Genomic DNA, 12,032 nt, shown 5'->3' with positions numbered 1-12,032 from the left:
TAATGAATTCCATATATGTGTAAATAGATACAGATATTATCCATAACTAATGACATTCTGCTTTCAGATTTGCCAAACACAGGTGTAAATAAGCTCAGAACATCTGAGAGTGTTCATATTACTTCATATCATGTTGGAACAGAACCAGAACAAGGGAATTTGTACTCACCAGAACAGACATCGCTCCATGAAAGTGAGGGTCTGTTATATATATATCTTTTAAATAAATGGAGGTTTATAATGTCAGTGCTCTCCACCCCCCCATACCTGTGTGATAACCACAGTTTCCTTATGCTTTATGTCTCCAGGATCAGTGGGTAACTCAAGAAGTTCTACACAGATGAATTCCTATTCAGACAGTGGATATCAGGAAGTAAGCAGTTTCCATAATAACCAGAACCTTAGCAAGGGAGAAAACAGACAGCAGCATTCCTTTATTGGCACAAATAATAACCATTTGGTGAGAAGTTCAAGGGCAGAAGGACAAGCTTTAGTTCAGGTACATGCAACACAGTCTGAATATCCTTTTATTACCAAAAAAAAGTGCTTTTAGGGGTACAACATTTAATTCCTTGATTGTTTACAGTGATAAATTAAACACCGTTTGAACTGTCAAACAGTGCCCAAAACCAATTTTTCAAAGGATTAAATACAAGTGCTTTCAAAGACATGAGTAGCTGTTGTCATCTTAGAGAAGACATCTCCCTGTTTAATAGATGAAAACTGGTCCTCTGTGATGACAGCCTGCTAGAGTATAGGCATCAATAATTTAATAAAAATATTAAACATTTTTCTCCAAAATGATTGTTTTTAAAATTGTGCAAACTATACAGATTTAATTCATTAAAATTTTATTTGGTGTCATTCGACTTGTTAAGAATGACACAGCGGAGGACATACATTCCTGCCCCTATTTGTTCAGAGAACAATTCTGTTTTTGTTGCTCTTATCTGTTTAACTGAAACAGTAATTAACTACAGAGAGGCTTCGTATACAATTTATTAATTAGACTTTGGAAGATGAAAAGATGTAGAGAAAAAATGGAAAAGTAGCTTAGGGAAACAAGATCAAATGAGGAAAGCTATTTGCTTCTGAACTGAGATTTTAGTGACATTCAGAGAAACTAAAGGACCTCTGAATAGAAGGACTTGACATCATAGCCTGTTTGAGAATGATGTTTGTTTATGGACCTACATGAGGGAAATGTACTTCTGTTTTTCAGTTGGGAATGTGAAACAGATTTTTCAGTATTTCCCAAGAATGTAAACTGGGTGGAATCTATAGTAACACTTTTTTATAGCACTTTGAACAAAATTCAGCCAGTTATGCACTTTTTGATGTAATCTGTTTCACTTTACCATCAAAATAATAGACCTTATCAGTTTTTAACTTTGGCTGAATAGAGACTTCTAAATTTGTAGCAGAAATGTACTCTGAGATTAATTATACCAGAGGAAGAAAGACATATTGCTGCAACATGGTTTTTAAATAAGATATATGAACACAAGGACTAATTTTTTTAAACAGGGTTTTCTAATGCCCTTTTACAGCACACAAAATAAAACTGTGTTATATATTGTTTTTCTTCTCAACAGACATCAAACATAGCTGCCAATCGGGCCATGAGACGTGTAAGTTCTGTTCCATCAAGAGCTCAGTCCCCCTCATATGTAACTTCTGCAGGAATTTCCCCTTCAAGGGGATCACTCAGAACTTCTCTAGGGAGTGGTTATGGTTCACCATCTGTCACTGAATCACGGTCTCTCAATTCTAATGTGTTTTCATCAACAACGTTACCTGTGCAACGAGCAGCATCTCCATTTACTTCACAGAGACCTGCTTCACCCGTGGCAGTTCGCCGCATGGGTTCAGTAACATCCAGGCAACCAACTAACTCCAATGGGAGTACTCCACAGTACCAGTCTTCAGTCAGAGTTGGCTCACCTCTTTCGCTAAACGAAACACAGACGAGATTAGCCTCTCCACCCCAAACCCAAGTTGGATCTGCATCACCAAAGCGTTCTGGAATGACTGCGGTTCCGCAGCATTTGGGAACAACGTTACAGCGGACAATTCATGACATTGAGCAGTATGCCCAACAGTATGATATCTATGAAAGAATGGTTCCACCCCGGCCCGATAGCCTTACAGGTTAGTAAAAAGGTAAAGACACTTAAAACTTTGGGCAAACCTGTAAATACAATGAATTGCATTACTAGGAAAATGGAACTTTAAAGCATTACAATGTTTTTAAAAGTGTGCAATTAGTTTTTCAAATCAGTTATAGTTATACATATCGAAGAATGTAATTATTTTCTGATATTGAAATATGGGGGAGGAATTTCTTGTAGCAAGTAATGCATACTCTTAGCCATTCATAAAGTGACTGTGTGACTTGAAAGCTTTACATTTTTAAGACTTCAGTCACTTTTCAAGATGAGAAAGTAAAAGGTTCTAGTAAAAGATGGCTGCTATAAAACACCCACATAGGTTATATGATCAATAAGAGGAACTTAATGCATTTTTAAATATATCCCAGTTTTCACACATTTATGTTTCTTTATATATTGTGCTTCTGAACATCTTCGATTCTATACCCTAAGGCCGTGGTGGCAAACCTTTGGCACTCCAGATGTTAAGGACTACAATTCCCATCAGCCCCTGCCAGCATGGCCAATTGGCTGATGGGAATTGTAGTCCATAACATCTGGAGTGCCAAAGGTTCTCCACCACTGCCCTAAGGCCCTTTGGTAGCAGCTTAGGCTGGGATCTATATCAAATGAACTCCACCAGAGCAAGACTTTATATTTAGCTAAAAAGGAGTTGCTAGATCCAACACTAATATTTGCTTTTATGGCTTTTCTCTCTACCCTGCCTAATACACTACAGTAATAACTCCAATATGAAAATACTCAACATATCATTCGAACCTACAAAAGACCCATTTCGTTATTTGACATATTTGGTAAAAATCTAAAACATGATTTTAGATGTTCCCTGCCAATCTACTTAATAAGTTTGAAAATTTCTGTACTGGGTGTATTCTGAAGGCACCAGCGTGTTGTAGAGGATAGAGTATTGGACTAAGATCTGGGAGACTCAGGTTCGAATCCCCACTCTGCAATGGCAGCTTGTTTGAGTGACTTTGGGCCAGTCACATACTCTCTGCCTAAACTAATTCACAGGGTTGTTGTGAGGATAAAATGGAGAAGAGGAGGAGGCTCTAAGCCACTTTGGGTTCCCATTAGTGAGACCGGTTGGGTATAAATGAAGCACATAAGTTAATAAATAATATCAGCATGAAAGCTGAACGCATGTTCCATTTCAGTGGAAAAGGTAAGGGTATATTTTACTTCCTCCTGTTGGAATTAGTGGAAATGGTTAACTTCTGCTGAGCTATGCCAGCTGTTACTCCTTTGAGTACAAGAGGATTAATGGTTTCAAGTGGGATGCTCATTTTTTTCTGTAGCGACCCTGCATGATTGGTGTCATAAATAAGGGCATTTTCAACAAGATTCACTCTAACCACGAAGCCTGTCCTAATAAGACCCTTTCAGCCGTCTCCCTGCATAATTCTGCCCTGACTTACTGTTTGACGTTTGCTACTTAGTGAGTGTTCTCCATGTTTCATAGATAGTGTGTCCAAATGAAATCTGTACAATTTTGAATCACAATAAATGCTGAATGAAAACAGATATAGTTAGAAGTTTGCTTTATTGAACAGAAGATAGCCAAACATTTATTTTTACATATGCTTACTCAAATTCCACTTCGACAATGAGCCCCCCCCCCCCCTATCACTTGGAAGATACTCTTAACTCTTTCCAGGTTCACTCAAGCATACTTTCATCTTCAGTGACAACAGTATAAGTTAGGTACTCAGTGATGTGCTCTTGTGGTACTGTTTGGTTATCTACAGTCACCTAAAACATCTTTTTTTTTCCTGTAACAAACTTTCTGTGTTTCTTTACGATGTGGAAAAAACTATATTTTTGTACACGATGGCTGGAAGTTGTACCTGTTTAAAGCTGTAAAGGTTTTTCAGGGACAACTTGTATTTCATTAGTGTTAAAAATATTTGCTTATTAGAAATAACTAAAAGCCTTCTGTAACTCGTATCCATCTAGTTTGATTATATGAAACCTGAGTATAAATCTTGTAAATTTGTTGCCCTCTCCGCACCCCCTTTTAATTTTAATCTGAAGAGCTCTTTTATGGCGTTAGTCATATTTTGCATCGTGTTTGGATGTGTATTAGAACTTGCCAAGATTTTTTAATGTACTGTAGTGTAGACAGAACCAGAATGTTTCACTGTCTCTTTTGATAAATGTGATAAAATTGTTAATCGATCATGGAGGATACAGTTCAGGGAGCTCAGAGAGATTAGCAGGGATGCGATGCCATAGAGTCCACCCCCTGAAGTACCATTTTCTTCTGGGAAACTGATCTTTCTAGTCTGGAGGATTTCCACCAAAAAAAGGAGTTATATGCATGTGTTTATCAGTCTAGCCCAGGGGTCTGCAACCTGCGGCTCTCCAGACGTTCATGGACTACAATTCCCACCAGCCCTGCCATCCATGCTGGCAGGGGCTGATGGGATTTGTAGTCCATGAACATCTGGAGAGCTGCAGGTTGCAGACCCCTGGTCTAGTCAAATGATGGACAATGATAAAATAAGTAAGGGTGTGGTTTGTTAAAGCACAAGTATTTCATTTCTGAGCTATTATTATTTATTATTTATTTATTTATGCATGCAAGTAGAAGGAATGCAAAGTAGAAGGCAAGTAGAAGGAATGCAAAGGAAGGAATTAAATTGTAGCCACTAAATCATTTTAGGAAAAGTTGCCGAGTGCATATGAGCAACCTAAGCTATATGTTTTTAAAAGAGGAATAGCCATGATTATCCAAATTGCTTTTGCATAAGCAAAAAACAGAAAACAGACTTAAAATATATTAAGCTACATGTACTGCTTGCGTATAGGGCCTAATTACAGTAATTTATCTGTTTCAGTCTCTTTTGTTAAGTTCCTGAAGGGTTCTTATTTTTGATTATGTGTAGGAATACAATATGAATTGATAAACGATTAGTGAGAAGGCTCAGTGCTGCTGTTAGATCCCCCCCCTCCCAGTTTCCACTTGTGACCACCTAGGTATCTTATGAAAATAATGAGGAGGAGGAGAGAAATGAGAGGAAGGGTCCACAACATTTGATAAATCGGAATATAAGTACCAGCCACTTTCTTGGAATCTAGTTGTTAATTTCACATTTCATTCATTCATTCATTCATTCATTCATTCATTCATTCATTCATTCTGTAGCCTACTTTTTATCCCCAGCAGAGACCCAAAGTAGCTAATAATACAGAAAAATGTTTGACAGAAGGAAACCGGAAAGTAGAGGAGGTTTCTGAGTGCCAAGCACATCTGGTCTTTCTCTCTGCCCAGTGCCAGGCTACAACCTTCCAGCAAAGAGGTCCCCAACTTTGTTGACCCTGCAAGAACCTTTGACATTTTGAGAGAGAATGTTGATTGCCACCCTAAAGTGGTTGCCACAAGAGTCAGGGTCAAAGCCATTTTTTTCCTTAAAAAGGCAGAGCCAAACACAGTGCCTCCATCTTCACATTGCAAATTAATTGTATGGTAATCATTCTGAACACATGAAGCTACCCTGTCCAGAGTCTAACCATTGGTCTGTAAAAATTAGTATTATTTGGACTTTGGTTGAAGCATGGTGCAGCCACTGAGAAGACAGTAACTGTGGAGAAGAGCGGGTGGGCTTCTGTAGCCGAAAAGTATGTTACCCCATGGAACAGTCCATCCATGGCATCACTTGATAAGGTCTGAAGTGAGATGGAAGCACACATTGACCAACTAATGTCCTCCTGATTCTCCATTGGCTATGGCTGCTATTGGACCCATGGAAAACCCTTTCATTTGAGTATCACTCCTGAGACTTATGAAGTATCTGTTGTTATTTTTCTGTCCCACACTTTTGAATGGTTAGGGGATCTGCCAAGGAAAACATTTTCTTTTATATACACAAGTCAGAATATATGGCACAAGAGAGACTTATTGAAGTAAAAACTCAAAATTGGTTTATTTGCCTTTTTGTGGGGAAATGGAAAAGTCAGGTTACCAATGACGTTTCAAAAAATTAACTTAGCTGGTAACAAAAGAGTTGGAAGGAGATTTATACACAAAAGATATTTTGCAACCAGGATGTATCCGATGTATTTACTGTCCAGGTGTTGATACTTTTTATTCAGATTGACATAGAGTTCACTTGGCAGGTACTTAGTCAAACGGACTGTCACAGCAACCAGTAACAAGCCTTGACTTAAAAGGGCATTTCCTACTTCCTGTAATGTTTGGGGGATACTGGGAAAGTAGTAGGAGGCATTATGACACCCGTGGGTGCCACGTTAGGGAACCTTGGACTAAGACTTTTTCCTCTGGGTACACTCAGGCCTCAACTACCAGCAAACAGAACAAGCTCAGCAAGATGTTGTACAGCTCCCTGGCAGGATCATCCCCAATTCCTCCCTTGCCAATATGTTATAAAATACTGGAAATAAAACTCTTCGTGTGATATTTTTGGAATTTTTGAAGTGGAAAAGTGTTGCACATCCAGTCCAGGGTTAAGTTTGTTCCTTGTACTATGCTTGGATTCTTATCATCATGACCTGGAGAAGGGCAGAGACAATGTATGTATGCCTGTGCTATCAAGTTGACAATTGATTTAAGGAGACCTCAGCAAAGGGCTTTCCTGGCAAGGGGCAACCCCATCCAAACCTGAGGCAGCAGACCGCAGCCCCACTGCTCCCATACAGGCTTCTCGTTGGCGTGGGGAGGTTCACAAAGTGAAAAAGCCTTACTGCCCAGAAGCCCCTATGGGCCGCAGTAGACTTGTATCATCTTTTTGGTGGCTAAAGTCTGAAGTGCAGGCTGCTGGCATAATGCCGGCAGAGGCCCTGACCATGCCCCCAGCCCTCCCCATTACACCAGTGGTACCCTAAAACGCTGGCACAGTATTCAATGCCAGGTGGGGGACCGCGGTGGCTGCAAGCCAGCAGAATTACCTCTCTGCTGGCGCAAGTCCCCCTGGGAGGGCAAATCCGGCAGTTCAGCTGTGTGCTGCTCCCAAAAGCAGATTCCGATTTGGATGGAACTCTTAGAAACCGAGGTAGTTTGCCATTGTCTTCCTTTGCAGAGTTCTTCCTTGGCAGTCCCCATCCAGGCACTGACCCTGCTTACCTTCCAAGATCTAACAAGATCAGGCTGTACCATGTCTCCTCATGTCCCATTCAAGTAGGGACACAAGTAGGTAACCCTAAGCCTACCTGATTAGAAGCTTCTAGCGATCGTCAGAGGAGGACAGGAATGGAGGATGATGCTTTTTCTCACCATCATCTTTATTAACTAGAGGAAAATGCTTCCATTATCAAATAATTGACAGTCCCAACTTCTCAGTGTTCTGCTAAGTCCTAAATATGCTGCAATATTTGTGGAAACATATCTCATTGTCTGTATGGATTTTTAAAGGAACCAACCCTCTCAAAAATGACTTTAATTTAAAATTATGATAATTCTAATTACAAGTTACCAGTCTGGCTGACAAATGTGTAGATACACTAAATAAGTAAGTGTTATAAACTTTGGCATGGAGATTTAAGAATACCTATCACTTTGAACAATGTACTATTCAGTCTGCCACTTTTTGACAAAGAATCCGGAACCGCTAATATCAGAGAAATGAGCACAAAAATCATTAGGGTTATAGATAAGCTACTCCACAAGGAGAGACTTAAATTGGAATTTTTCCGTTTAGATGGAAAAAGAAAGATAGGATAATTGAAAGACAAAAATAAGGTCCTAAATCATATGGTGAAATTGAATAAAGGATATGCTTGCTGTCTTCAAAAACTTGAGAATGAATGGGAATTAACAGGCGGCCAATTTGTGAAAGCAACCTGAACCACAGAGTCTCACAGTGAACTCCCTACAAGTCAGTTTAAAGCAGTGATGGCGAACCTTTTCGAGACCGAGTGCCCAAATTGCAACCCAAAACCCACTTATTTATCACAAAGTGCCAACACAGCAATTTAACCTGAATACTGAGGTTTTAGTTTAGAAAAAACGATTGGCTCCAAGGCACACGTTACTCAGGAGTAAGCTTAGTGAAGCAACTGTGCAACGCTTCCAATGGGTGAATCACGATCCTAGGAGGGTTTACTCAGAAGCAAGTCCCATTGCCAGCAACCGAGCTTACTCCCAGGTAAAGGATCATGCCCAGGCCAGTCTAGATATGTGTGTGTGGGGGGGGTGATTTTCCACCCCCCTCCCATATGATGAACTCTGAGTGCCACCTCTGGCACCTGTGCCATAGGTTCGCCACCACTGGTTTAAAGTGATAATATTGGTCAGGAAAATAAAATTAGCCCTCTGCTTTCAGGATACCTTTTAAAATTCTGTCTACAAGAAAAATCTTCGAAACTGTCACTTCCCATTTCTTGGACAAGTGCATTGGTGCAGACCGACTACTGATTGAAATGGATCACAGGTGGTAGTTTTGCTACCAGGTGGTAGTTTTTGACCCCAGGTGGTAGTTTTGCTACTCTTAATAGCATCCACTGCATTATGTCTCAGAGGTTGATTTTTAAAAAGCAACAGTATTCACAAAATCAAATTCTGTGTTTCTGTCAGGAGAGAAAAACACAGTGGAAAGCCTGAAATAGAACTAGTAGGGAACACAGAGCTAACCCCTCATTTAACAGTAGAATTTGTTAAAAAATCTATATACCTATGCAAACAAGTAGACAGTGGTCAAATGATAAAGCATAAAGGCCCTGTTGCTACTAACTCAATGAGTAAACCAACTATAATATCTTTAGAACCTGTGGTATTTATTAACAAGACTACGAGACTTCGAGTTAGAGAGTCAGAGAGGGGAAAATTGGAAATGGAACCAATTATGGAGATCAGTGGACTGAGTATACATCCAGTAGTTAGTATTTGTTCCTGAAACATAGAATGATTTTATAGAATTAATCAGGCAGTGAACTACTTGTTTCTGGACACATTATCGTCTACAAGAAACATGAGTCATGGATGAATTCTATCTTGAGGGCTACATTACATTCTGTGTCCAAGGCCAAGAAGTTAAGAGTAGAAGAGAAGAAAGGGGAGATACCAAACTGGTTTAGCCTGCAATATGTCTAATTTAGCCTGCACTGTATCTCCCACTGATTAATAAATTAGAAGAGCTACTGTCCAACTGGAAGATCTTGGAAGGTGTATTTCTGAATGTTTTATGTAACGTTGTGTAACAAGCAAGTGTTATAGATTTTGTCCTGGTTTTTCCTAATCCTGTCCAACAAACTATATCCTTTGAGGTTGAAATGAAAATTTACTAGAGGGTTTCGAGTTGTTAATGAAAATCCAGTCAAGCAATAACAGACTATGGAATATTGGTCAAAGACAGAGTAGACCTAGATTGAAACCAATGTGTGTTCAGAAGAAGTGGGAGATAAAGATTAGTGGTTTATGAGGAGTAAGAAAGAGAGGGAAAGAGTTCTGAACGGCAGTGGCGTAGGAGGTTAAGAGCTCGTGTATCTAATCTGGAGGAACCGGGTTTGATTCCCAGCTCTGCCGCCTGAGCTGTGGAGGCTTATCTGGGGAATTCAGATTAGCCTGTACACTCCCACACACGCCAGCTGGGTGACCTTGGGCAAGTCACAGCTTTTCGGAGCTCTCTCAGCCCCATTTACCTCACAGAGTGTTTGTTGTGAGGGGGAGAAGGGCAAGGAGATTGTAAGCCCCTTTGAGTCTCCTGCAGGAGAGAAACTCTCTCTTCTTCTTCTGAACAAATATGAACTAATAATCAAATTCTTTAGCCCAGTTTTTCAGAAGAAGATGGCAATAGGTTTTTTCAAACAAAGAAAGAATGAATGGTTGTATTCTGAAGGTAGATGGTAAGTTAGAAGGATAAGGAAGTTACATCATTATTTTTGGCTAACCAACTTGGTAAGGATATTGGAAAATCTTCAATTCTTTAAGAAGAAATGCAGAGAAGTGATCAAATTTAAGAAAGAGGACATGCTGTGATCATGATCAAATTTAAGAAATGGGACATGCTGTGATCATGATCAAATTTAAGAAGTAGGAAGTGATTAAATTAAAGAAATAGGAAACAACTTATCTCTGTAATAATTATGATAATTGAGTTTTTTAGAGCTTAGTAGATTCAAAGACTTATGCTGGCTTTTCAATCTTGCTGACAATTCCCCCCCCCCCCTCTGATTTGGGAAAAATTCTATGGGAATTTGTATGGAAGGAGAAGTAAAGTGGAAACTGTCAGAAACTGAAAGGGGAAAATTGGAAACCTGTCAATCTGTAACTGAAAAGGAGATACATGACTTAATTAAAATGAGATAACCAGAAAACACTCCTAGCCTTGATATGATCCCGATAAAATGGTGGAAAGCAGATCCTGAGTGGTGGTCTATAATTTTATCCCCATTATTTACCCAAAAAGTGTGAAACTGGTAAATTCCCAATGAAATGGAAGGCGTGTATTCCTGTCCAACTTCTTTAAAGGGGTTCAAGATACAAATTCTAGACTGATCTGCTTGACGTTCGTAGTCGGCAAACATTATCCTGCATATATGAATGTTACGTTACAGGAATGGGTGGTGAATGAACCAAGTATTATTCAAGAATAGGCAGGCTTTCAAAGAGGTTTAGGCATCACAGACCATGGATTAGTGCTACACATTCTAGCAGAGGAACATATTGCCACGAGAGGAGGGTGGCTTTATGCAGTGTTCATGGACTTACCTAGTTCCTCTGATTCTATCTCATGAGAGATTTTGAGATAAGTTGGAGAAATCCTCTATTAGACATAGGCTGTTATGGTGAATGAAAAACTGCTAAAACATCTTTCCTTCTAACATTTCTCAAGGCAAATACAAACAAGTGCCATTGCAGGAGAAACTTTGCTTATAGGACTGTAATGTTCCGGATACACTTACTCACCTGTTTATAGACTGTGATAAATTTTATTGTTTATGTATTCTCCTTAGACACCATCTTATTGAAACAAATTATAACCCCCTAAAAAGTGCTAAATTGCCCAAATTCCTGCTAAGTAATAGGAACCAGAAAATGACAGAATTATTTGCTAGAAGCTATTAAACAAAGCATTCCTAAACTTGAAGAAATTGCTCCAATTTACGAGATTTTGTCTTGTCCTGATTGAATTATTGATCTGTTTTTTAATTTAAATAAAATTTAGCTGAGAATTTTTTGGAAGTTTTATCTGGTAGTCTGTATTGTAAGCATTTTGATATGCCGTGAAAGGTGGGGGTTATGATGATGAAAAAACTACATAATGGTATTTATACAAGAATGAAGTGTGGGTTTCATGGTAACCTCTAATGTTGGATAATGCAAGATAGAAGAGTGCAGCAAGGCTGAATATTGTCATCATTATTCAATATTTACATCAATAATCTTTTGAGCTAGTTTGAAGATATCAGTTCCATTTCCCCAGACTAGCCAGTGAGAAGGTCTAATTTCTGCTGTATGCAGATGATAAAGTTTTGCTTTTTGAATAGAAAATGGTTTACACTGAGTCCTAAGATCTTTTCCAAAAGTCTGCAAAGATGAAGAATTAAGTATGATAAATCAAAGGTATTGATTTTTACTTGTGTGTGCCTCAGTTACGTTAGATGATCAGTGAATGGCCAGATTTTGGAGTGAGTACATCAATTTAAATACCAAGGGATCCTTTTTAGGTATATGGAAACATCATTAGATATTAGCACTAGAGAAGGCTAGAACACTATATCAAGGTTTTGCCACAGGAGAATGGATGCTATGTCACTTCCTATACTGGTCATATTTCAGGCTAAAATAACTCCACAAGTAATTTATGGTGCAGGGAAGTGACTGAGAAAATTGATCAGCCTCTAACCCGCTTTGTGAAAAGGATCCTTTGAGATCCTAGCTGTGTTTCCAGTAGTGCTCTGAGG

General features: G+C 39.1%; 1 protein-coding gene across 12 annotated transcripts in view; it reads left to right on the top strand.

The window, feature by feature from the left end:
• PKP4 (plakophilin 4) overlaps positions 1-12,032 on the top strand; it is a 145,258-nt gene that overhangs the window by 92,049 nt on the left and 41,177 nt on the right. For 3 of the 12 annotated variants that reach the window (XM_048483527.1, XM_048483530.1, XM_048483525.1), the window contains exons 5-7: positions 68-199; positions 309-499; positions 1,596-2,151. The exons of 1 other annotated variant lie outside the window; for it this stretch is intronic. In XM_048483527.1, the coding sequence (XP_048339484.1) occupies positions 68-199; positions 309-499; positions 1,596-2,151 (879 nt within the window). The remainder of the gene's footprint in view (positions 1-67; positions 200-308; positions 500-1,595; positions 2,152-12,032) is intronic. 8 more of the 12 variants (XM_048483536.1, XM_048483535.1, XM_048483533.1 and 5 more) reach the window with 8 other exon arrangements.

This window comes from Sphaerodactylus townsendi, linkage group LG02 (genome assembly GCF_021028975.2).
Source record: "Sphaerodactylus townsendi isolate TG3544 linkage group LG02, MPM_Stown_v2.3, whole genome shotgun sequence".
Lineage (NCBI taxonomy): Eukaryota > Metazoa > Chordata > Lepidosauria > Squamata > Sphaerodactylidae > Sphaerodactylus > Sphaerodactylus townsendi.
This window is presented reverse-complemented; position numbering and strand designations above follow the sequence as displayed.